Genomic DNA, 25,867 nt, shown 5'->3' with positions numbered 1-25,867 from the left:
TGGTAACATTCAAGTTCAAAAAGAAGAGTTCGACCTCCTTCAGAAATTCAAGAACAAATTCGGATAAGAAAAGAGGTTTTAAAACAAATGATGGCTACGAGGTACGATAAAATTCACTACAAAAGACCTCATCCTGATAAGAAATAATATCGAGTTACAAAAAGTCAGGCAAAAGAAAGTTGACAGCAAACTAAAAAGAATCCTATAAAATTACTGAAATTTTAGAAAATGATTACTACAAAGTGTCTGACCTCAAGGATAGCGACTTGTCCAAGTCGCAATTCGCCTTCAACATAAGGAGATACTACAATTTCTTATGGAAATTGATTTGATATCATCAAATGTGCGGATCGAATCAGATCCAAGTATAAAAATTACGAATAGTGGATCCGATCCAATAATTTTAGTGCGAATCGGATCGAGATTCTAGAAGGAATGCCGGACATCATCTACGATGGCGTGACCAAGGATAGGCAATAAGGCTTTAAATAATGCGGTCTCTGGAACAATTTATTTGGTGACTATCATTTAATTTAATTCCTTCAAGGAAATCTTTTGCATTTTTTCTTGTTTGGTTTTTCTAAGAGAATTGCGTCCCTAATAAATACCATCTCCCATAGAAAAATATAACTGGTCTTGATGATTTTGCTATTTTGGCAATTTTCTAAATCCAAAAAATCTTTGTTGATCGTTGTTCCCCCTTTTTTTTTCTGACTCGATTAAAGTACTGAAGTTAAAGGAATGGTAACAAATCATGAGTAATTTTGGTATAGTGTAAATTTTCAATCGTATTTTCTTAGTTGTCTATTTTCAATCTCAATTAATCAGCTGTCGTTTATGCACAACCGAGGAAAAAACGAGAAAATAAAATCGATTTTAGCGTTCATAAGAGATGGATAATGTTAAACAAAAATATATCTTTTCCTCACATTCATTAAGTAAATTAACAATAAATCTCGAGGGAAAAATTACATAAGAGATGTATTAATGTTATCAAACAAAAATTCAGCCTGCTTTAGATGTTCTTGTTACATTTGGCAGAACAACAGATTTAAGATTCCCTGGATAAGGGGTGAATAAACCTAATCCTCCTCTAGTTTCTCTTAAGTTGCTATTCTTGAGTTCATCCAACCGTTTAACCCATTCAATGGGAGAAGAGTGCTCTCTTGTGTGAGGGTGCAACACAAACAGTGAATTATATTCACAGTTTGGAAACATGAAGAAGTTGAATGACTCCCCTAATCTGTAAGCAACATATCCAAAACTAAGTTGATCTCTTGGTGTGAAGAGATGAACCTCATTGAACCACAAGCAGCTAAACAAGTCGTTCATCGCAGTGTGTTCTCGGAGTATGATTGCTCCCTCTGGCACATCTGAAATATTAAACTTACTGTCAGAAATAACACAATACCGGAATTGATGAGCAGAATTTTGAAGCATTCGCCATGCTTTAAAAAAAAATAAAATAAAATAAAAAAAAAAGGATTTACTATTGTGATTCAAGAGCTAAAACCTGAGGAGGATTGATTTGGAATATCAGAAGTGAGAGTGAGAGTACAAAAATCGTTGTTGAAATCAAACTTTAAAAAAGGGCTCAGTTTCCTCTCTTACCACTAGCAGTCCCTTTTTTTGGATTCCATTCCTTCATTCCCTCATAATAGTAGATTTTCATGTGGAGATCAATGAGGGGTCGTGCATATCGCTTTCGCCTTTTGTTTGCATCTGCCTCTTCGTATATACTGCGGTGATGCTTATGTTGGGCAATGGCAAATGAATGCTTCCCACGCCATAGATATCTGCACGGCAAACACCGTTTTCAGGGTTACACACATCACTATCTTTTAAATATTCATATCATCTTTAAGACCAGGCAAAATTATAATGACGGATATAAGTACCTCTCAAGCATTAGCAATGGATCAACTATCAGCTCCATTTTACCATCTATCCATATGCTATATTGTGCTTCAGGGAACATTCTGTGAGTTAAAATCTTGGGAACCTTCCCATTCCTTCTTGGTTCATCATAAGGTGGATGCTTAAGAAGAATAAGACGCCAAATTCCTACCCATTTTCCACCATCATTGTCTACTTTGACAGTAGCATTTTCCCTAATGAATTTCAGAGATACTTCATCCACCGCCATAAGAAAGCAAAAGAGCTTCTTGGAGCGGTCACTTATATTTGATGGTTGATGAGGTAGATCATAGCCGTCAAAAATGCCAGATGCAACAACAAATTTACATTTCTTGACATATTTGATGTCTACAGGATCCATGTCAGCACCACCGCCTTGGATAAATCCACAGTGCACCTGATCATGGAGCCCACAGGAAAACAAGATTCAGCAATGGCAGATAACACATAAACTTATAAAACTGTAAAGCAGTTGCAATCAGAATTAACTATATCAAACATCACAATAAATTTACCTTCATATTTGATTTTAGTTTGAAACTTTCCTCCCTCTGCTTCCAACTTATATGGCCTCCAAATAGAGGAGATGATTGAGAACCATTATGTGAAATTTCATCTTCCATAACATATGATAACTTTTTAACAATTTTGTCAGAAGTTCTTCCATTTGGGATAATAATTTTATCAGGGTTGTTGGCAACAGGAATAGGGCACCCTAATGAATAGAAGAAGTAAATCAACCATCTGTTATTATTTGGTATAGTCTAAGATGAATGGTTGGAGGCCAAACTGCAAAAATCTTACTGTGAGGTTTTGATACAAGTCCCATAGTGTCTAACATGTAGTAAACCTTGCTTTCTTTGTTACACATAACTGCAGGTCAAGTAGAAACCACATAATTTCAGATATTATGACACTTCATGGACTATCTTGGTGAAGAAAATTGAAGACAAATTTGGTGAAGCATAAAATTAAATAATCAGAATGTCCCCATCATGTTGCAATCATACTCATAGCAAATGTGCATATAAATACACCAATAACAACGTAGACATATGCATTTGCACAGTTATGCTTCAGAAACAAAATGCATATTAATTATTATGCAGTCCTATTTCCCTTCAGTGAAACCTCTGAATCATCAAAGAGTTAAGGGCAAAGTAACTAGAATAACAGGAAATAGAGGAGGAATAATTTCTTATACACCAATAAATCATTAAATTCATGTTTCAGTACCAAATTCTACTAGTTCAAGCTTTAATAAAAATCAGAATTACTTCCTGAATCTACAGTGAAGGGAAAAAGAAAAACGGCCCCCAGGGGGGGAACTATTTTTAGATATAAACTAGAGAGAGACAGAATCTCCAAATTATATTGCTCAAAGACAAATATCTATAGATTTAGGGTTTAGGGAGTTCGCTTTCTAATACTGGGCAATGGAATACAGCCACAAAAACTAAAATCTAACATTGATGTTATCTATTCCTTTCTGCCTAATTCCCAATAGATCAAGTGAAGGATAAAAGTATGATGAAATGCTCATGTGATCATAATCAAGGACAGCTAATGATAATGGATGAACTTGAGAAGGCACACAAGTAGTAGCGGAATGTGCTAAACCTGATAAAAAGGAGACAGTAGATTGACAAGACCATATATGGAACAACAATGCAACAAGAATTAATAGCATCCACAGGATCCCTGCAACAAGAACCAACCGAATAAACCCCTTCCTCCAAACAATCTTAACCGGGTAACCATCTTGGGAGGCCCACCCTGAAGAAAGGAAACCCGCTTCTGAATCTGCATAGCCAACCCCAAAAAAAGGTTACAAATTTTGTACATCAGCCAAAGCCAAACTAGTTGTTTACTTTCCCAGCATGCCATTTAGTAAAGAAAAAGACAAGCTTTTTCAACAAATTAAGAACCAAACATACTTGATGGCATTCCTCCATTACCTTTATCAGATGCGGTTTGATTATTTCGGTCTCCTCTACGATTGGGGCGCAAGGACAAAGACTTCTGAAGATCGCCTTCCATATTTGATTCTTTCTTCAGCTCGTCATTACTGGAATCGCATATGAACAAAGATACACACAGAGAGAGTTATGGTAAAGACATTAGATTAATAGAAAAAATTGATAAAGCCAACAAAACAAGAAAGTGTTGGACACGAGAAGAAATGGCCTGACAGGGTCTCAATCAAAACCAAGACTTTGAGATAATAAAGCGGGTAAAAAGAGAAGAGGGTAAAACCCAGATAGAGAATAAGGTATTTGACTATAGTGAGAGTGGGGAGAGTAGTGTCGGTGTGAAAAGGATGGAGATGCATATAATCAAGGTTGCAAGAACCAACTGGTCAATAAACCAATAAAATAATCGATTTAATAATTCTCAGATTCAATCAAGATTCAACCAATTTAATTAAATTATTAAAATTTAATATATAAATTTCAAATAATTAAATTTAATAACTTCTAAGTTAATAAAATTCAAAATTTTATAATTTTACGTCATTCCAACATGCACAGAGTGTTCCCTTCATCGTTTCACGACTTATCGTTTCACGACATGGATGAATGGGAAATTGCGGATCAAAAGATTAGAATAACAAAAATTTCAACAATAATTTTTAATAATCAAGTAATCAGTACCAATGAAAAACACAAATTTATACAGAAACCCAAAGAATCAGCAACAGAATTCAGAATCACAACAAATTTTAACAAAAACTTCTAATCAAGTATTCAATAACAAATCTCAGAATCCAAAGAAAACTCAGCATCCAAAGCTAAAAAAATCCAACAACAGAAAAATTAAACAAAAAAAGAATACAAACTTAACCTCCAAACTAAATTCAGAAGCCAAAAGAAACCAAAAACAGAAAAATTAACCAAAAAATATACAAACTTAACATCCAAACAAAATTCTGAATCATATCAGCAACAAACCCTGTCTCCTGCCTCAGAATACAAAATTAACAACATTCAAATCCACCATAAACCCCAACTCATAACTCCATACAAAATTAACTCAGACAAATTAACTCAACAAAAAAATTCAACAGAATCATTCAAATCAACTATCAACCATTATTTCAACAGATATGTGACCTTGGACAGAGAGGGAAGGGACTCGAAGACAGAGGCTTGACGCGAGGACAGAGACGACGATTTCAGGGCCGACGACGAGACTACACTAGTGGTGGCGGCGGCTGCAGCTCCTCTTTCCTCTGATAGGAGAAGAGGGATGGTGGCTGTGGGCTGCGTTCGAACTTCTGGCGAACAGAGCTTCCACACGCAACGCGGCACCCACGGTCTGTCCCCGGAGGAGAAGAGATCCGCAATGAGTGAAGAGCGATGGTGGCTGCGGCTGCGTTCGAACTTCCAAGGAGGGTTGTCCTTCATTGGATTTTCAGAGAGAAAGAGGGATGGGATGGGCCATAGGGGTATGGCTTGGGGACCTTTTTTTTTTTTTTTTGCTAAACCACTGAACCGGAAAAGTCTTAAAAAACCCGATCGGTCTGACCGTTCACCGATTAATTGCTGGTTCAGCCGATTTTTTGACCAGTATATATATGCGATGTTTTCACTTTAACGTTTCGTGCGTAAAAACGGCTAACGATTTTGTTTATTTTTTTTCCTTCACAGGCTTTTGTTATATTATTATTCTTTAAGTATTATGTACAAGGTTCTGAGAACCGGACTGGTTATCAAACCGCTCTAGTCACTGGTTCACTGGTCCAACCGGTGGTTCAACCGGATAAACCATTTTAGAATAGAATAATAAATAAATTATAAATAAACATCCTAAAATATAATTATAGTGTAATATAAATTTTAAAATATCTTCAAAATTTAAAACACTGCATAAAATATCATCAACCAAATCCATATGACCTTATCAAAATACAAACTCAAAAGTTAAATAGTAAAAAAACATATCTAAATATTAAATCCCAACATCATGATTTATCAATCATCAAAATCTGCAAGAACTTGTTGCAAATTTGCTTTGGCCTACAGCATTCCGCAACAAACAAACCAAAACATTAACCAATAATCACAAAACACTAAACCCTCACCCAACAGTTACAAACAAAGCCAGCAATTACAAACATTAGCACATTATAAAACATTCCAAAACACTAAACCTTCACCCAGCAAAACCAGCAATTACAAAACAAAGCCATCAGTAAATTTGAACAAAAAAATTAAGAGCCATCAGCAACTAGTAATTGCAAAACAGAGCCATTAGTAAATTTGGACAAAAATTTCAGACTAAATCAATAAATTTGAAACAAAAGAGTTGGAAGAAGATGCTGATAAAATAAGTCAGCAAAGTGGTCAGCTTAGAATCCACTGTTTCCTCACAGTTAGCTCTTGTAGTGAGATGAAAAGCACAAACTGATGAACTTAATGCTCTTATTAAAGTTCTTGAATGTGATAACAGTAAAACAAGTTAATGCTCTTATTAAAGTTTTTGACAAAAATTTCAGCCTAAATCCAGCAATTTCAAATCAGTAAAACACTAAATCAGACTATCAGAGCCAGCCACCCGTAAATTTGAAAAAAAAAATTTACAGCCATCACCATCACCAACTAACAAATACAAGACAAATCCATCAGCAACAGCCAATTACAGAAGATTACAAGAAAAATGGAACCACCATGATTGAACAACAATTTCAGAACTTCAAAAGAAGAAGCGGAGGCCACTAACCGAACGGCAACCGGCAACAAACAAAGCCAGCAAAAACCAGCAACATTCAGCAACAAACAAAGCCAGCAAAACCAGCAATAATTAGAAGCCAGCAACTACAAATCAAAGCAAAACCAGCAACTACAAATCAAAGCCATTAGCAAATGTGAACAAAAAAATTTGGAGCCATCAGCAACCAGTAAACCAGTAAAAGTGTAAAACACTAGCCAACGAGCAATTAGAAAACACTAAACAGAGTAACAATAAATTTGAAAACAGAGAAAACACTAACCTGGGTAATTAGTTAATTACAGATCCATCGACAAATACATTCAGAAACAAACTTCAAACCAAGACCCAAGAAGAAGAATTGAAGAAAAACGGAACAAAAATTGAAGAAGGCCGAAGAAGAAGATCGAAGAACAACAACTTCAGAGCTTCAAAGTTCAAGCCAAGAACAAGACTAAACATTCAGTGAAGAACTGAAGATGAAGACGAGAAGCCACTAACCTGGGTTCCGTGCCGAGAAGCCGGCGAAGATGAAGACGACGTGCCGATCTACTGGGTTCCGGACACGGGGAAGAGGAAGAATCGGCGGCGCTGAGGACCTAGGGACGGCGGCGGCGCTGAGGATCCGGGAATGGCGACGGCGATGAAGGGCTAGGGTTTTTTATTTTTCCTTTCTTCAGAGTTCTCCAGGTGTGACGAATGTTGGGGGAAGAAGAGGGGGTGTTGGGTCTCGAATGCATTATTGCATTTGCTTCTGTTTTCTTTTTTTTTTTAAAATAAAAAACGGCGTCGTCTTATCCGAACCGGCCGGTTGCCGGTCCGATCCAACCGTCCGGTTTTTGACCGGTTCGCCAGTTTTTGAGTAGATTTTCTATCAGTGATTTTAGATAGTAGATCGGACTGCTTTTGTTATCGGTTTACAGTTGAACCGGCCGGTCCGGTCTGGTTTTTAAAACTTTGATTACGTATGTATCTATCTTTAAGTGCATGTTTGGGCGCCATTATTTTGTTAAAAAAAGATCTTTTTCAATGAAAAAAGATCTTTTTTTATTTTTTAACATGTTTGGCAAATTTCTAGTAGTAAAAGTAAAAGTACCAGTAAAATCAAAAAAAGATCTTTTTTGAGAAGCTGTAATTTACATCTTTTTTTAAAAGATTTTTTCCTTAAAAAAGATGTTTTTCATGTAATAAATAAACAAAAAAATACTTTTATATTGTTATACCCAAACATAATTGATATATAAAAAGACCTTTTTACATGAGATATCCAAACATAAAATTACTTTTACTTCTCTATAAGATCTTTTAAAAAAAGATAACTCAAAAAAAGATCTTTTCTTATAAGCTCACCAAACAAGCCCTAAAGTGTACTAGTATCTCACTACTTTTAATTCATGATTATAGCGTAAGGTTTTGGCTTGGTTTGGCCGGTCCACCACCACCACCACCAACACCAAGGTTGCGAGGCGGCGATGCGGCGAGGCAGCGGCAGTGGCTCGCGTCTCCTCTCTCCCTCGCGATCCCCAACGGCGACGGCCACGACGACGGCGACGGCGGTTCCAAGATTTGCCGCTGCCGCCCCCCTTCCCCCTCCCCGTCTCCCCTTCCCCCACCCCCACCTCCACCCCGCGTCCTTTCCCCTCCCTCCTACACGCGTTGAGAAGATAATTTTGTTGGTAGTGGTGAGGGTATTTTTGTCTAAAAAAATTAAAAATGACGATTTTAATACGAAAAAAACGTTAAGGATGATTCTAAATCGAAAATTAGATGAGGGACGGTTTCGATTTTCAGCTTCAACGTTAGGGACCAAAACAATACTTACCCCTTTTTTAAAGCAGGGGTAGTTTAGAAATTAAATTAAAAATTTAAATAAAAAGGACGATTTTAATATGGAAAAAACGTTAAGGACGATTCTAAATAAAAAATTAGATGATGGACGATTTCGATTTTGGCGCTAAACTTTTGGGACCAAAATCATACTTACCCTTTATATATTTGTACGCAATAATTAATTGATGATTAATTTTTAATATACATATAATATGATATGGTTCGATTATATAAACATAGGCATAAAAGATACTTCATTTTTTGTATGTGGTATGGCTAGACTTTAATTTTGACCAAGAAAAAGTATACAAAAATTAAGATAATTAGCATATATTGGTAATATAAATTTACCAATTAAAAATTGGCATATAATTTATTTTAAAAATAGAATTTAATTCAAATTTTCAAAAAAAAAATTAGTTTAAAATATTCTTAGAAAGAAAAATCAAACTATCAAATGTAAATTCTAAATTCAATTTAAATATTTATGAAACTAACCACAAAGATGTAATTAATCTCATATAAATTTTATTTTATCATGTAATTATATATTTTTAAAATACTTATTCAAATTCAAATAATGAGTATAAAAATTTAAAGTTTATTATTTTTATTATAACATAATTTACAATATTATTTTTTATTATCATTTATAATATTTATACTAAATATTTTTTATATTTATATAAAAATATACTTATTATGAATAATTAATTATATAGTTATCAGGTTAGGCTGCGTACATTACAACCTTGGTTGCGGCCCTTTCCCGGACCCTGCGTTAAACGCGGGACGCTTGTGCACCGGGTTGCCCTTTTTTTTATAGTTAATTTTATTAATTAACAAAATAAAAAATATGTATTAATTATAAACAATATTAATATTAAAATAATATTTATTATAAATTAAAAATATTATATATGTTAAAAATAGTCCTCATATATTTATTTTATTAATTTATTTTTAATATATATTTTATATTTTAAAGTATAGTTAATTTTTATGTATAGTTAACATAACCCATTATAAATAATACACGCATAGCAAGATTGTAAAATAATTTAGCTATGCTCCCAACCAATACCCATCAAGTTTTTTTTTTCTTAAAACCAAATATACATTACATATATCATATATGCACCCATGTGTGAAAGGACCATTAATCATTTACATTTTACATGATTGTTTGTTATTAATGCTTTATAAAATTCTCATAAAACTGCACAAAGCTGCATCCTTTTCCTGCGGCTGGTCATTCTTCTTCCTCCTCTTTTTACTTTCTCTTTCTCTCTCCCTGCCTCTTTTGCGTTTTTCTTTTGTGTAAGTTGTTTAGTCACTAGTAGTTGCTTTGGCACTAGTGCGTACCGGTTCCTGTCTCCCCTTTGGTCTCTAACCCTTTTGCCACACCTTTGACTCATAGAAGATGCTTGTAAGTACGTTTCTTTTGGTTCTTCATTCCTCTCTCTTCTTATTTCTGCCCGTAATGAAATTTTGGATTCTGGGTCTTGATTATAACTCACAAGGCCTTCTCAAGTTACAATCTTTGTTTGTTTTTTTTTTTTTTTATGTTTAAGTCAAAGGGTGTCTATGTTCTTATTATGTATGTGATTCTGTTTTGGTTTGGTCTTTGTATTATTCCTTTTCATAGGCACATGGCAATGGTAATTGCCACCAATTGTATTGCTTCAATCAAATCAAATCAAATCAACTCTCATTCCTTTCTGATCTGATAAACTAGCCTCTGTTTTTTGGGTGTCATTATCAAGTATAAACTGTATAAACTGTTAGCAATTCATTAGTGTGTAGTGTTAGCATCATGCATTCTGAATTCAGATGAGCGTTGTGCTTTTATTGTTTCTACTATATTTGAGCATTGTGCCTTAACCTTGGATTAATCATTTGCATTTGTAGGAAATCTTGTGAGAATCAGTGGGTTGCATTTTCCATCTTTTTACTATTATCTTTTTCAGGTGGCATTGCTCTTGCTTCTGGCATGGAGCAATGCCGTGATAATTGTTGATGGATATGGTGGACAATGTAGTTTGAATCCAACACTTGATCCTAGACCACACAGTGTCTCAATTCTTGAGTTTGGTGCTGTTGGAGATGGCAAAACACTCAACACAATCCCTTTCCAAAATGCTGTCTTCTATCTCAAGTCATTCGCTGATAAAGGCGGCGCTCAGCTCTATGTGCCGCCCGGAAAATGGCTCACAGGAAGCTTCAACCTCACTAGCCACCTTACCCTTTTTTTGGAAAAAGGTGCTACTATTATTGGATCTCAGGTATTGATGGATCACATGTTCTAGTACAATGGTTAATTAATCAAGATTCAAGTGTTTTTCACACTTTTACTTAGGCTTTGGTGTTTTTAGCATGTTCTTGATTTTTTGTTCAGGATCCAACTCATTGGGATGTTGTAAGGTTAATTAATCAAGATTCAAGTGTGTTTCACACTTTTACTTAGGCTTTGGTGTTTTTAGCATGTTCTTGATTTTTTGTTCAGGATCCAACTCATTGGGATGTTGTAAAGCCCTTACCTTCTTATGGCCGAGGGCTCGAAGTTCCCGGGGGACGATACCAGAGCTTGATCAATGGATACCAGTTACATGATGTGGTCATAACAGGTTTCTAGTTTTCTGGTCCCAAGTTTCATTCTTTTTTGTCATTGTTTTGTTTCTACAATGAACTCTGATGTTATATATTTTGATGTGCTTCTTCAGGTAACAATGGAACCATCAACGGCATGGGATCTGTTTGGTGGGAGTGGTTTACCTTGCATACACTGAATCATAGCCGTCCTCATCTGATTGAACTCGTCGAATCTGATTATGTGGTAGTTTCAAATCTCACAATCTTGAATGCCCCGGCATACGCAATACACCCTGTTTATTGCAGGTATGTGCTTTTATTGAAACAATGCTCAGTTTTCTAATTAAATAGAGCTCTTAACTGATTTAGTTATGTTTAATTTGATGCAGCTATGTACATATTCAAAATGTATCAATTTCTGCTCCTGCAGAATCACCTTTTACTGTTGGTATAGTTCCTGGTATGTAATGTAACATATTATGGACTTCACTTTGGCCTATAATATCACTTGGCTAATGTTTGTGTACTTCATTCTTCAGATTCTTCTAATAATGTTTGTATAGAAGATTGCATTGTTGCTATGGGACATGATGCAATTTCTCTTAAAAGTGGTTGGGATGAGTATGGTGTTGCCTATGGTAGACCAACAGAGAATGTACACATTAGAAGGGTGACTTTGAGTGCATTTTCTGGCTCTACTCTTGCATTTGGTAGTGAAATGTCTGGTGGTCTTTCGAATGTTTTCGTGGAACATTCTCATGTTCTCGACTCAGATAAAGGCGTCCAGTTCAGAACAACCAGAGGTAGAGGTGGTTACATGAAAGAAATTGTTATATCTGACATACAAATGGACAATGTCTATGTTGCGATTGCGGCCACAGGTCATTGTGGTTCTCATCCTGATGACAAGTTTGATCCAAACGCTCTTCCACATTTGGATTTTATCACCTTGAAGGGTGTTATTGGCAGAAACATCACTGTTGCCGGAAGCTTTGCTGGAATAGAAGAATCCCCTTTCACCAACATATGCCTTTCCAACATAACCTTGTCTATAAACTCTATTTCAAGTGCCTGGGAATGTTCAAATGTCTTAGGATCTTCGGATTTTGTCAATCCTGAACCTTGTCCAGAACTTCGGAACCCTACAAACTCTTCCTCGTCGTGTTTCTACTTACTGAGTACCAGTGGAAGAAAAGCCTCAGCACTGTGATTCTCTTTCACTTCACCAGAAGATTCAATCTTCTTGGGTATCTTGTTTGATTGATGTCGATGAAAAAAGTGTACGGTCATCCACCTTCTAAGATTTTGGTTCAATATTCTTTGAAAATAAGACAGTCCAATCATTCATTTGTTCATCCCTTAGATTTACATTCTTGCATGTTGCGTGAAAACACATTATTTGTACAGTTTCATTTCTTCATTCATGTGTAAGGAAATTTTGGTAGTGTCATCACAGGAGAACTCAATCTAATAGTTTTGTTTTTTCGTGTAAAGCATGAGGTGGATTTGGATGATACTTCGATTAAAGAAAATATATTTTGAGCCATAATTCTGTGTTCTAAAAGCTTGATCAAGCGATGCTATTCTCCTAATTTTTAATCACAATTTCCTTTTTAAAAATGTTCTTTGCTTATTTCTTTCTTTGTTATTTTTTTTCACATTGAAATTTATGTTAATTTGTTGTGGCGCAATCAATTTGTCTTGTACTAAAAGATCACAAGCTCAAAGGTTTAATTTCCGCACTTAATTGTTTCACACAGGTTTCTCAAGTGTTTTGAACATCTTATGGATGTGAATTGAAGCTTGCATACATAGAATCAGATATGAAAAGTAAAATATACACAGAATAAATATTATAATAAGTGCATGCAGAAATTAAAGGGTGAGAAACAGTGCAGAAATTTATTTCATTGAACTATAATCATTTTTATCTGAAGATTTTAGTATGGCCCTTTTCTATTTGATGCATTTTACGGCATCACAAGCATGATTATGCTTACCCATAGAACCAGAATGATGCAATATATTAACTGAATGGATTCAGTAGGGATAGCAATCATCATCATTCTAGACTTAGAATTCACTAGGAATCTAGTATTCTACTTGTTGAGCATGTTCTCATTTCTAGGATTTGCAAAGATAAAGTTTTCAAATAAGGAAAACCATGGGACTATGGGAATAGTACTGCAAGTCATCAATAATATCTTTGTGAATATATGCTTACGTTTTGTTTTATGAAAAATAAGGTAGCATGCATTGTTTTCTCTGGGGAAAGGAATCTAGAATCAGTTCTTCTGGCACACCCAAAAGATGAGAATCTGATTCTTGTTTTCATCCCTCACTTGCAAAACCAAAAATACATTATTTTTTGGTAAAGTATACTTTTTGTCCTTAATGTTTATGATTTTCTTTAAAATTATCTCTGACATTTAATTTCATTCAATTTTATTCCTAACGTTTTCGGATCATTCAACTTGGTCCCTAATGTTTTTTATTTGTGTCAAAACTATTCCTGGATGTTTTCAATTTTATCCCTAACATTTTAGATGAAGTTAATATTCAGGGACAATTTTGACACATTAAAAACGTTAGAGACAAAATTGAATGAAATTAAACGTTATAGGTCTTTTTGGAAAAAAAAATACAAATATGAGACAAAAAAACATACTTTATCCCATATTTTTGTTTTCTGAGCTCAAATTTTGTTGTTTTGCCGAATTGCCATGAAAAACTTGATGGCATCGTCTCAAGTCACAATATTATTTTTGTCTTGAAAGTTGAAACACTTACCAAGAACAACCTTAATGTTCTTCTCCTACACTATCCTACATGAATTTGGGTTCTCATCACTGAACATGGATGTGATGTTTCCATTTCCATTGCCATTGTAGTAGGAGTGATTGTAGTCTCTAGTAGTGTAGTATTCCATCCTATTATAATGTCTGTACCTTGGTGGTTGGTGGACGAAATTGTGATCACATCAATGTAGTATTCTTTGTTGTTGTATGGAATCATTATTATGGCACTTATGTGTGGACACAACTCCGTTCAACTAACCAGCAAGTGTACTGGGTCGTCCAAGTAATAAACCTTACGTGAGTAAGGGTCGATCCCACAGAGATTGTTGGTATGAAGCAAGCTATGGTCACCTTGTAAATCTCAGTCAGGTGAATTCAAGTATAATTGGATTATTGGTTTAAATTTGATTAATGGAATAAATAGAAAATAAAGATAAATAAACTAAGATAGAAATACTTATGTAAATTAATGGTGGGAATTTCAGATAGGCGTATGGAGATGTTGTGCTCCTCTCGAATTTCTACTTTCTTATTACATTCATCCGATCCTCCTTACTCCTTTCCAGGGCAAGCTGTATGTAGGGCATCACCGTTGTCAATGGCTACATCCCATCCTCTCAGTGAAAACGTTCCTATGCTCTGTCACAGCACGGCTAATCATCTGTCGGTTCTCAATCAGGTTGGAATAGAATCCCTTGATTCTTTTGCGTTTGTCATCACGCCCAGCCTTCAGGAGTTTGAAGCTCGTCACAGTCATTCAATCCCAGAATCCTACTCGGAATACCATAGACAAGGTTTAGACTTTCCGGATCCTCATGAATGCCGCCATCTATCTAACTTATACCACGAAGATTCTGTTGGGGAATCTAAGAGATATGCGCCCGGCCTAGAGTAGAACGGAAGTGGTTGTCAATCACGCGCGTTCATAGGTGAGAATGATGATGAGTGTCACGGATCATCACATTCATCAAGTTGAAGTGCAACGTATATCTTGGAATAAGAATAAAAGAGAATTGAATAGAAAGTAATAGTAATTGTATTGAAACTTGAGGTACAGCAGAGCTCCACACCCTTAATCTATGGTGTGTAGAAACTCCACCATTGAAAATACATAAGTGAAAGGTTCAGGCATGGCCGAATGGCCAGCCCCCTGAATGATCAAAAGACCGAATGGTCAAAAGATGACTAATACACTAGTAAAAAGTCTTATTTATACTAAACTAGCTACTAGGGTTTACATGAGTAAGTAATTGATGCATAAATCCACTTCCGGGGCCCACTTGGTGTATGTTTGGGCTGAGCTTGATCTATCCACGAGCTGAGGCTTCTCTTGGAGTTGAACGCCAAGTTATAATGTGTTTTGGGCGTTCAACTCCGAATCATGATGTGTTTCTGGCGTTTAACTCCAGACAGCAGCATGTACTTGGCGTTCAACGCCAAGTTACGTCGTCAATTTCCGAATAAAGTATGGACTATTATATATTGCTGGAAAGCTCTGGATGTCTACTTTCCAACGCCGTTGAGAGCGCGCCATTTGGAGTTCTGTAGCTCCAGAAAATCCATTTCGAGTGCAGGGAGGTCAGATTCCAACAGCATCAGCAGTCCTTTTGTCAGCCTTTTTCAGAGTTTTGCTCAAGTCCCTCAATTTCAGTCAGAAATTACCTGAAATCACAGAAAAATACACAAACTCATAGTAAAGTCCAGAAATGTGAATTTAACATAAAAACTAATGAAAACATCCCTAAAAGTAGCTTGAACTTACTAAAAACTACCTAAAAATAATGCCAAAAAGCGTATAAATTATCCGCTCATCACAACACCAAACTTAAATTGTTGCTTGTCCCCAAGCAACTGAAAATCAAATAGGATAAAAAGAAGAGAAGATACTATAAATTTCAAAATATCAATGAATATTAATTCTACTTAGATGAGCGGGACTTGTAGCTTTTTGCTTCTGAACAGTTTTGGCATCTCACTTTTTCCTTTGAAGTTTAGAATGATTGGCTTCTCTAGGAACTTAGAATTTTGGATAGTGTTATTGCCTTTCCTAGTTAAGTATGTTGATTCTTTGAACACAGCTACTTATGAGTCTTGGCTGTGGCCCTAATCACTTTGTTTTCCAGTATTACCACCGGATACATAAATGCCACAGACACATAACTGGGTGAACCTTTTCAGATTGTGACTCAGCTTTGCTAGAGTCCCCAGTTAGTGGTGTCCAGAGCTCTTAAGCACACTCTTTTGCTTTGGATCACGACTTTAACCACTCAGTCTCAAGCTTTTCACTTGGACTTTCATGACACAAGCACATGGTTAGGGACAGCTTGATTTAGCCGCTTAGGCCTGGATTTGATTTCCTTGGGCCCTCCTATCCATTGATGCTCAAAGCCTTGGATCTTTTTTACCCTTGCCTTTTGGTTTTAAGGGCTATTGGATTTTTCTGCTTGCTTTTTTTTTTCTTTCTATTTTTTCGCCAAATTTTTTTTTTCGCAAGCTTCTTCTTTTTCACTGCTTTTTCTTGCTTCAAGAATCAATTTCATGATTTTTCAGATCATTAATAACATTTCTCTTTGTTCATCATTCTTTCAAGAGCCAACAATTTTAACATTCATAAACAACAAGATCAAAAATATGCACTGTTCAAGCATTCATTCAGTAAACAAAAGGTATTGTCACCACATCAATATAATTAAATTAAATTCAAGGATAAATTCGAAATTCATGTACTTCTTGTTCTTTTGAATTAAAACATTTTTCATTTAAGAGAGGTGAAGGAATAATGGATTTTATTCATAGCTTTAAGACATAGTTACTACATCCTAATGATCATAAAGTAGAGACACAAAACATAGATAGACATGAAGGATAAAAACCGAAAAAGCAGGGAAAATAAGAACAAGGAATGAGTCCACCTGAGTGAGGGTGGCGCCTTCTTGAAGGTCCAATGGTGCTTTTTGAGCTCCTTTATGTCTCTTCCTTGCTTCTGTTGCATGATCCCTAGTGATTTTGGTGTTCTTATCCTTAGTTGCTTCCAATAATTATGTGGAGGAACGTGTATCCCCTGAGGTATCTCAGGGATCTCTTGATTTGCAGTCAAATGTTCTACCACTGAGCTATAAACCCTTTAGATGAGTCTTTCCATTTCCCATGACTCAGAGGTGGAAGCTTCTGTCTTTTTCCTTATTCCTGCTCATATAGGGAAGAAGAGAACAAGAAAAGAAAGAGGAATCCTCTATGTTACAGTATAGAGATTCCTTTATGTTAGTAGAAGAAGAAAGGGAAGAAGAGTGAAGAAGAATGGGTAAGGATAGAGGTGGTGATTTGAGATGAAGAGAAGTGAAGAGAAGTGTTAGTGAATAAATAAATAAATAGAAGAAGAGGAGAGATAGAAAATTTTCGAAAATGATTTTGAAAAAGTGGTAGTGATTTTTGAAAATTAAAGATAATATATAATTAAAATTAAAATTTAAAACAATTAAAAAGAATTTTTGAAAAAGAGATGAGATATTTTCGAAAATTAGAGAGGGATAGGTAGTTAGTTGGTTTTGAAAAAGATAAGAAACAAACAAAAAGTTAAATAGTTAGTTGAAAAAGATATTAAAATCAAATTTGAAAAGATGAGAAGATAAGAAGTTAGATAAGATATTTTGAAATCAAATTTTTTTGAAAAAGATAAAATTTTGAAAAAGATATGATATAAAAGATAAGATAAAAAGTTATGATTAAAAAGACAAAAAAGATATTTTGAAAAAGATTTGATTTTAAAATTAAAATTAATTACTTGACTAACAAGAAACTAAAAGATAAAATTCTAGAATTTAAAGATTGAACCTTTCTTAACAAGAAAGTAACAAACTTCAAATTTTTGAATCAATCACATTACTTGTTAGCTAATTTTCGAAAATATGATGTAAAAGATAAGAAAAATATTTTGAAAAATATTTTTAAAAAAATTTCGAAAATTAATAAGAAAAAAGGAAAAGATTTAATTTTTGAAAAAGTTTTGAAAAGATAAGACTTTTAAAATTGAAAATTTGACTTGACTTGTAAGAAACAACTAATTTTTAAAATTTTTGACTAAGTCAACTCAAATTTTCAAAAATTAGGAGATAAAAAAGAAAAAGATATTTTTTTTATTTTTGAATTTTTTTATGATGAGAGAGAAAAACACAAAAATGACCCAAAACATGAAAATTTTGGATCAAAACACAAGATACATGCAAGAACACTATGAATGTTAAGATGAACACCAAGAACACTTTGAAGATCATGATGAACATCAAGAACATAATTTTGAAAAATTCTTGATGCAAAGAAAACATGCAAGACACCAAACTTAGAAATCTTTAATGCATGGACTCTAACAAACGAAAAATGCATATGAAAAACAACAAACAACACAAAACAAGAAATCATCAAGATCAAACAAGAAGACTTATCAAGAACAACTTGAAGATCATGAAGAACACTATGAATGCATGAAATTTTTCGAAAAATGCAAGTAAAATTTTTTTAAAACATGCAATTGACACCAAACTTAAAAATTGACTCAAGACTCAAACAGGAAACACAAAATATTTTTGATTTTTATGATTTTATTATTTTTTTGGATTTTTATTATATTTTTTCGAAAATATACTTTAGAAAAACGAAAATAATAAAAAAAATATTTTTGAAAGATTTTTGAAAACTTTTTGAAAAGAAAATTACCTAATCTGAGCAACAAGATGAACCGTCAGTTGTCCATACTCGAACAATCCCCGGCAACGGCGCCAAAAACTTGGTGGACGAAATTGTGATCACATCAATGTAGTATTCTTTGTTGTTGTATGGAATCATTATTATGGCACTTATGTGTGGATACAACTCCGTTCAACTAACCAGCAAGTGTACTGGGTCGTCCAAGTAATAAACCTTACGTGAGTAAGGGTCGATCCCACAGAGATTGTTGGTATGAAGCAAGCTATGGTCACCTTGTAAATCTCAGTCAGGTGAATTCAAGTATAATTGGATTATTGGTTTAAATTTGATTAATGGAATAAATAGAAAATAAAGATAAATAAACTAAGATAGAAATACTTATGTAAATTAATGGTGGGAATTTCAGATAGGCGTATGGAGATGTTGTGCTCCTCTCGAATTTCTACTTTCTTATTACATTCATCCGATCCTCCTTACTCCTTTCCAGGGCAAGCTGTATGTAGGGCATCACCGTTGTCAATGGCTACATCCCATCCTCTCAGTGAAAACGTTCCTATGCTCTGTCACAGCACGGCTAATCATCTGTCGGTTCTCAATCAGGTTGGAATAGAATCCCTTGATTCTTTTGCGTTTGTCATCACGCCCAGCCTTCAGGAGTTTGAAGCTCGTCACAGTCATTCAATCCCAGAATCCTACTCGGAATACCATAGACAAGGTTTAGACTTTCCGGATCCTCATGAATGCCGCCATCTATCTAACTTATACCACGAAGATTCTGTTGGAGAATCTAAGAGATATGCGCCCGGCCTAGAGTAGAACGGAAGTGGTTGTCAATCACGCGCGTTCATAGGTGAGAATGATGATGAGTGTCACGGATCATCACATTCATCAAGTTGAAGTGCAACGTATATCTTGGAATAAGAATAAAAGAGAATTGAATAGAAAGTAATAGTAATTGTATTGAAACTTGAGGTACAGCAGAGCTCCACACCCTTAATCTATGGTGTGTAGAAACTCCACCATTGAAAATACATAAGTGAAAGGTTCAGGCATGGCCGAATGGCCAGCCCCCTGAATGATCAAAAGACCGAATGGTCAAAAGATGACTAATACACTAGTAAAAAGTCTTATTTATACTAAACTAGCTACTAGGGTTTACATGAGTAAGTAATTGATGCATAAATCCACTTCCGGGGCCCACTTGGTGTATGTTTGGGCTGAGCTTGATCTATCCACGAGCTGAGGCTTCTCTTGGAGTTGAACGCCAAGTTATAATGTGTTTTGGGCGTTCACTCCGAATCATGATATGTTTCTGGCGTTTAACTCCAGACAGCAGCATGTACTTGGCGTTCAACGCCAAGTTACGTCGTCAATTTCCGAATAAAGTATAGACTATTATATATTGCTGGAAAGCTCTGGATGTCTACTTTCCAACGCCGTTGAGAGCGCGCCATTTGGAGTTCTGTAGCTCCAGAAAATCCATTTCGAGTGCAGGGAGGTCAGATTCCAACAGCATCAGCAGTCCTTTTGTCAGCCTTTTTCAGAGTTTTGCTCAAGTCCCTCAATTTCAGTCAGAAATTACCTGAAATCACAGAAAAATACACAAACTCATAGTAAAGTCCAGAAATGTGAATTTAACATAAAAACTAATGAAAACATCCCTAAAAGTAGCTTGAACTTACTAAAAACTACCTAAAAATAATGCCAAAAAGCGTATAAATTATCCGCTCATCAGTGGTGACCTAACATACTCATATTCAGTGACATAAGGTGATGGCCTATAAGCATTGTAGCTATGTGTCACATGAACATGTTGGGGTCGCTCTCCTAGAAACATTGGCATATTCCTATTCTGGTATTGAAATCTATCCGAATATCCTACATAGTTATGGCCAAAATCATATCTGTTCACATAGTTATATGGGTGATGTTGGTGCATCACATGAACCTCTCCAACATCTCTAGTTTCCGGGGTGCTAGGTGGTGGATTCTGGCAATGACATTCATTATTATTCTCTGGAGGTCTTGGTGATGTTACCTTGGTTGGTGGTTCGCCTTTCAGGGGTTCCTCTGGTAGTGGTGGTGCTTCTTCTTGTGCTGGTTCAGGTGCCTTTTCTGAATTTGCTTCAGGTTCTGGTTGTTGTGTTGGTTCTGCTTCTTCTTGTGGTGGTGGTTGCGGCACATCGGTTGGAAGATCTATATTGGAAATGGTGGCAATTTTCCTTGTCTTCTTGATTGCCTTGAGAATCTTTTCTGGATCTGCCCAACCTATGATTGTTATCTTCTGTTGGGGGTAATCAATATATAGATCATATATACCTGCATGAACATGGAAGCTTTATCTATCAAATTAGGGATGGGATAGGGTAAGCTAGGGTAAGATTTAAGCTCCACCGTAATTCTACCATGAGCTTAAACCCCTCAATGTGTTCTTATCAAAAGAGAAGAATTTGGATTTAAATCTCTACTCGTTCATCATATGTAAATATATATTTTTATGACCATGCATATTATATATTAACAGTGCCGGTTGGACGGATAGGATTGGCCGTGTTAGATTGCCAACCCACTGTGATCGGATTAAATGAATGGTTAATAATAGTAGCATTGTTGCTTTATCATATATACAATGTTTTGTTGGTTGGGGAAATTAATCATACATCTGGCATGCATGCAAGTGATCTTACCATTGATGCCGGAGAGTGCTTTCTTGATCTTCTGCACGCATCCTTGACAGTCCATTCGAACATGTACCTCTGTTACTCGAGGTTTCTGCAGTATCTGCATTATTTCATGATGGGTTAGTAGTGTGAATGAAAGACATAATTGCATTGACATGTTTATAATCAATTATGTGTTATGTACCTGCAATTCAGCTGGAACCATGGAAGTGTACATTGGATTGAATTGAATTGAATTAAGAGAAACCAATTGAGATTTGAGTTTGAATTATGGTACTTGAGAATATTGTGAGTACCATTTATTTGTATGGGGCAGGGAATAAGTAAAAGGCAAAAATATATATGTAAGAGTATGCAAAGAATTAGGAATCTTTTTTTTTTTTTGTGGCATGGAGAGGGAAGAAAACAAAAGATAAATTGTATTGCTTCATTGGTCCAACAAAGTCATTGTCTAAAGTCAAAGACTATAAGAATATTTAAAATTTTAAATACAGTACCTCTTCAGATTTGAATGTTTAATACAATTTGGAAATAATTAATCTAAATTCTAAAGGAAAAAGTAGTTGAAAAACTTTTGTAGAAAAGTGAAAAATTTTCTCACCTCTTTCTTGTTTTTTTTTTTCCTGCCTTTTACTTTTGGCTTTTTGACAAGGGTTATTAGTTGTTTGATTACTTCTAAATGTATGCATAGCATTGTTCTAGTCTAAATACATATTAAAAAATGATATTATTGACAATAATAATAATAATAATAATAATAATAATAATAATAATAATAATAATAATAATAATAATAATAAATTAACTTTAAATCCTAAATTTTAAGTTTAAAATTCTAATCTTAATTATTATTTTTTAAAAAATAAAAGTTAAAAAATAATTTTACGATAAAAGTAAGCTCATTTAGAGCATTTTGTATAACAAGGAAGCAAAGGGATTTCACTTTTATTATGGATGGCATATTGGTACTGCAAAATCTTGACATGATTTATGCGTAAAGTTGGATGGATATCCAATGCCCACTTAATTTTGAAAGGATCCAACATTGGCAAAGACTTGCTACACACATCAGTCACAATTTTTTTCATTTTCAGGCAAACTAATGCTGTTGTTTGTGTCTTAAGCAATAAATGTACCTCTATTACTATCTGAGAACTGTTAGTACTATTGTTAGTTAACAATTGATTCCTTTTTTTTTTTTTTTTGGGTGTATCTAATGTAGCTGTGTATAGCAACCACAACTAGAGCATAGCATCAATGCACATACACATAAAATCTTCCTCATCTATGGGCCTGCGGCCAGCCAATTAATCATAGCATCCAACTTTTACAATTAGTCACATATTATGATATTAGGGTAAATTACAAAATATACGACTGAATTATTTTTACACTGATAAAAATATTTTTAAATTTTGTTATTGATAAAATTGTTTTTAAATAATTTTAAAATATATCAAAAATATTCAACCGTATCAAAGATCGACCCGTTAATAAAAAAGCATAATGTGATTTATTTGCTAATGTCAAAGTCTCACTTATTATATAAGAAGGTCTATTTGTTACATACTTACATTATTCTTTTCTGTTAACATAAAACATCTCTAGTTACGAGTGTGTATTTTTGTTACGTTTTTAAATAATTTAAAAATATTTTTATCGATAATAAAATTTAAGAATATTTTTATTAATAATAAAATAATTTAAGTGTATTTTTAGTACTTTAGCTATAATATTATGATTAAGAGATGTGCCCTTGGCATAAAGTAGCACGAAAAGGTTAACTTATTTTAGTGATCAATTCATTTCTTCACGTGTCACCACTCATAATACAAATAATTAGCAGAATTAATATTCTATTAGTTGCCACTTCAAAACTTTCTGGTCCTTTTCTACAAAATTTCTAGGTGGTTTCTTCAGAGTTTGGTAGGAATAATTGCCCTCTTTTATTATATATACTTGATTAGATTCTGTCTCTACATGCTATGGCATTTGGTGATTAGTTCAGGTGCTAATTTAACCTCTTTAATTTATTATGATTTATGCTCTCTAATAATTCTCACAAAAAGTCAAATATATCTTTGCCTTCACCATAATGAATTATATATAGCATATATAGAAAATTATGGTGAAGCATTCACAGTGTCACACGGTTCTAAGGGTGGACCAAGTGAGAACCTTTGAGATTATCATGCTTTTGTCTTACTTCCCCACAAAAAAATGGATTTAATTCAATATTTATTATTAAATGAATGAGTAAAAAAAATTTATTTATACATATATATTTTTTAGTAAAAACATTTGACTCAACCATCCTCTAACATTAAGAGTCTGTTTAAAAAGTTTCAAAAGTTACTTTTTTGAGTTTTAAACTTATGAAAAATAGTAATATTAATATTTGGTACAATTTCAAAAATTAAATTGTAGCTTTCTAATTAAGAAGTTATTTAAGTCATTATGGAAAAGTTAAAAAAAATTGACTTCTCTCATAATAAAAAACTTTTTATTATATATATATATTTTAAAATAAGAACTTTTAGAACTAAAAAATCAAATATAAAATATCTTATTTATAAACTACTTTTAATATAAGTATTTATTGTTTAAACTATTTAAAAGAAAAATTTTATTAAATTGTTTACCAAATTTAACCTAAATGTTGTAGTAAAGGAAAACAAACGTCTTATGTCCAAAACAATGTTGAATTACCTAATAGTCTGAATTATAGTAATTAACCATGATTGAACATTGTTCTAAACGTTGGTTCTTTGGTATATGTTTTGGATCATAGCATAAGCTTTATGAGTTGCACAAGAATTCGGGAGATTTAGCTAGAGAGTTATGTATGTGATGCTATTGGTTTATAAAATATAATCTTCAACTCATTGTCACTAAAAAAAAATACAAATATTTTGCAAAACCCACATGAGAAGTGAGGACTTAATAAGAATTAAATTCTATAAAAAAATGGAATAAAGTTTGTATATCATCATCTCTTATATATAATAATTAAATAAAATAATTAAGCATAAATTTGTGGATTCTTCAATAGGTAGGCTTCCACAACCCTACAAATTCCAATGGAGCTTTCTCTTCCTTCCTTTACTTCTTCCTCCTTAATTTCAGCATCACCTATGGCATTGTATTTGCTAGTCATTTTACATATGCAACCTCCATCACTAGTGGCCTCAAAATTCACCTCATAAGCTATAGACTCAAGCTTTTCTCCCAATGGATCCCCTTCAATCATAGTGTATTTGCACACCAGGTTTTCCTTATCAACCACATCAATCCTGTGTTTTAGATATTTGAAGGGGATAGCTGCATAAGAGAAACATTAACCAGGAGTTATAATATAATCAAGCACATATGGAATAAATTAAATAAATAAAATATGAATATTATACATAACGTCTTTTTTTTATGATTACTAAAAGATATTATGTAGGATATTTTCTAATTAATTTGTAATTTATATACTAATTTTTCCGAAATTTTGGCTAGATATATGTCACACTCAACGCTGTTCTATTTTAAAAAATGTGATACTATAATTTGATTTATTTTAGTATTTCGTGAAAATGAAAAAAATTTAAAAAATATGATTGTTTTAGGTTTAATTATTCTGTCGGTCCATATAGTTTCATCGAATTTTCAATTAGGTCGCTATACTATATCAGATTTTATAACTAAGTTCTTATCGTGACAAAAACGTTAAAATTAACGGAATATTTTGTTAAACTATATAAAATATTCAGTCAAGTGTTTAGACATATTCGTTTTGCTTAACGAAATATTCCATTAATTCCAACATTTTTATCACAGTAGGAACTTAATTACAAAATCTGATATGATATAGAGATTCAATCGAAATAAAAAAATATAAGAACCTAATTGAAAATCGAGTAAAATTATAAGAACGGATAGAGTAATTAAGCCATTTTTTTATTCTAAAATTTTTGAAGGAAAAAAAAAGTAATAAAGAAAAGCTAATCAAAAAATTAAATAGTAGTATAGTAGTGTTACATATGTAATATTAACTAATCAAATTGTTGTATATATAATGTCTTTTTGCTAACCTTGTGCAAAGTTAACTTGTTCAATGGTTCCAGCTTCTCCATCTCCTTGGATAATGGTGACATCTTTAATCAACTGTGGTAATAGCTTTGGAAGCAAATTACTTGAGTCTGTGATCAAGCCCTTGAAAAGGCGTGGCGGAGCAACAGAGGAACAAAACTCATGTGTGAATGTTGCTGTGACACCCATTATTATTATTATTATTGAAGAAATCACATATAAGATCAATATTCAAGGGTGTGATGAGTTTTGGATTATGATGAGAGAGAAGACTACTTTATTGTTTTAATTTATAGCCTAAGATTAAGGTCTAGTAGTAGTAGTAGTTCTACACGTTTGAAGCTAAGTAGGTATACAAACTGAAAAAAGAAAAATTATTGGTGATTAAAGTTGACCTTTCTGGATGAAGTAGTAGTAGGTTGATCAATTTTATGGAAACTGAAAAAACAAAAATAATTAGTGCTTAACTATTATTTAGAAAACGGTGTTCAATATTAGTGGCTTATAAGTTTTTCTTCTTTTGAGAAAAAAATATAAATTACTCATATTTTCCTATAAGAT

The 25,867-nt window shown here is 33.8% G+C and overlaps 4 protein-coding genes across 6 annotated transcripts; 1 reads left to right on the top strand and 3 right to left on the bottom strand.

The window, feature by feature from the left end:
• Positions 1–902: 902 nt before the first annotated feature.
• LOC112796391 (probable hexosyltransferase MUCI70) lies at positions 903–7,382 on the bottom strand. The gene is made up of 8 exons (XM_025838824.3): positions 7,129–7,382; positions 3,876–3,985; positions 3,538–3,720; positions 2,722–2,790; positions 2,433–2,632; positions 1,899–2,314; positions 1,612–1,796; positions 903–1,373 (listed from the first exon to the last, which is right to left on the bottom strand). The coding sequence occupies exons 2-8, from the start codon at positions 3,955–3,957 to the stop codon at positions 1,006–1,008; spliced, it is 1,503 nt and encodes a 500-aa protein (XP_025694609.1). The 5' UTR covers positions 3,958–3,985; positions 7,129–7,382; the 3' UTR covers positions 903–1,005.
• Positions 7,383–9,610: 2,228 nt separating this feature from the next.
• LOC112796390 (probable polygalacturonase) lies at positions 9,611–12,598 on the top strand. Of its 2 annotated transcripts, none has more exons than XM_025838822.3 (6): positions 9,611–9,890; positions 10,369–10,742; positions 10,964–11,084; positions 11,181–11,355; positions 11,439–11,509; positions 11,589–12,598. In XM_025838822.3, the coding sequence occupies exons 1-6, from the start codon at positions 9,881–9,883 to the stop codon at positions 12,257–12,259; spliced, it is 1,422 nt and encodes a 473-aa protein (XP_025694607.1). In that variant the 5' UTR covers positions 9,611–9,880; the 3' UTR covers positions 12,260–12,598. The 2 variants fall into 2 exon arrangements, with proteins under 2 accessions (XP_025694607.1, XP_025694608.1); XM_025838823.3 differs by having other exon boundaries at positions 9,616–9,886; positions 10,428–10,742.
• A 6,884-nt stretch (positions 12,599–19,482) lies between these two features.
• On the bottom strand, positions 19,483–21,665 carry LOC112794228 (heavy metal-associated isoprenylated plant protein 21-like). Of its 2 annotated transcripts, XM_025836333.2 has the most exons (4): positions 21,414–21,665; positions 21,236–21,329; positions 20,587–20,867; positions 19,483–20,130 (listed from the first exon to the last, which is right to left on the bottom strand). In XM_025836333.2, the coding sequence occupies exons 1-4, from the start codon at positions 21,444–21,446 to the stop codon at positions 20,116–20,118; spliced, it is 423 nt and encodes a 140-aa protein (XP_025692118.1). In that variant the 5' UTR covers positions 21,447–21,665; the 3' UTR covers positions 19,483–20,115. The 2 variants fall into 2 exon arrangements, with proteins under 2 accessions (XP_025692118.1, XP_025692117.1); XM_025836332.3 differs by lacking the exon at positions 19,483–20,130 and having other exon boundaries at positions 20,142–20,867; positions 21,414–21,600.
• Positions 21,666–24,162: 2,497 nt separating this feature from the next.
• Positions 24,163–25,605, bottom strand: LOC112794227 (pathogenesis-related protein STH-2-like). Its single transcript, XM_025836331.3, has 2 exons — positions 25,309–25,605; positions 24,163–24,550 (listed from the first exon to the last, which is right to left on the bottom strand). Exons 1-2 carry the CDS (start codon positions 25,493–25,495, stop codon positions 24,252–24,254), a joined length of 486 nt encoding a protein of 161 aa, XP_025692116.1. The 5' UTR covers positions 25,496–25,605; the 3' UTR covers positions 24,163–24,251.
• Positions 25,606–25,867: the final 262 nt, after the last annotated feature.

Source organism: Arachis hypogaea, chromosome 4 (assembly GCF_003086295.3).
Source record: "Arachis hypogaea cultivar Tifrunner chromosome 4, arahy.Tifrunner.gnm2.J5K5, whole genome shotgun sequence".
NCBI classification, from domain to species: domain Eukaryota; kingdom Viridiplantae; phylum Streptophyta; class Magnoliopsida; order Fabales; family Fabaceae; genus Arachis; species Arachis hypogaea.
Note: the sequence above shows the minus strand (reverse complement) of the source record. Positions and strands in the feature narration are given on the sequence as shown.

Coding starts and splice junctions, on each gene's coding strand:
- LOC112796390 (XM_025838822.3), top strand. Junction 11,085..11,180: donor ACATGATGTGGTCATAACAG/GTTTCTAGTTTT, acceptor GTGCTTCTTCAG/GTAACAATGGAACCATCAAC. Junction 11,510..11,588: donor TACTGTTGGTATAGTTCCTG/GTATGTAATGTA, acceptor TTCATTCTTCAG/ATTCTTCTAATAATGTTTGT.
- LOC112796391 (XM_025838824.3), bottom strand. CDS start 3,957: ATGGAAGGCGATCTTCAGAAGTCTTTGTCCTTGCGCCCCAATCGTAGA. Junction 2,791..3,537: donor TACTGTCTCCTTTTTATCAG/GTTTAGCACATT, acceptor CTTGACCTGCAG/TTATGTGTAACAAAGAAAGC. Junction 2,633..2,721: donor ACTTGTATCAAAACCTCACA/GTAAGATTTTTG, acceptor TCTATTCATTAG/GGTGCCCTATTCCTGTTGCC.
- LOC112794227 (XM_025836331.3), bottom strand. CDS start 25,495: ATGGGTGTCACAGCAACATTCACACATGAGTTTTGTTCCTCTGTTGCT. Junction 24,551..25,308: donor ACAAGTTAACTTTGCACAAG/GTTAGCAAAAAG, acceptor TCTCTTATGCAG/CTATCCCCTTCAAATATCTA.
- LOC112794228 (XM_025836332.3), bottom strand. CDS start 21,446: ATGTACACTTCCATGGTTCCAGCTGAATTGCAG. Junction 21,330..21,413: donor TGGTTCCAGCTGAATTGCAG/GTACATAACACA, acceptor GAAATAATGCAG/ATACTGCAGAAACCTCGAGT. Junction 20,868..21,235: donor AGCACTCTCCGGCATCAATG/GTAAGATCACTT, acceptor ATGTTCATGCAG/GTATATATGATCTATATATT.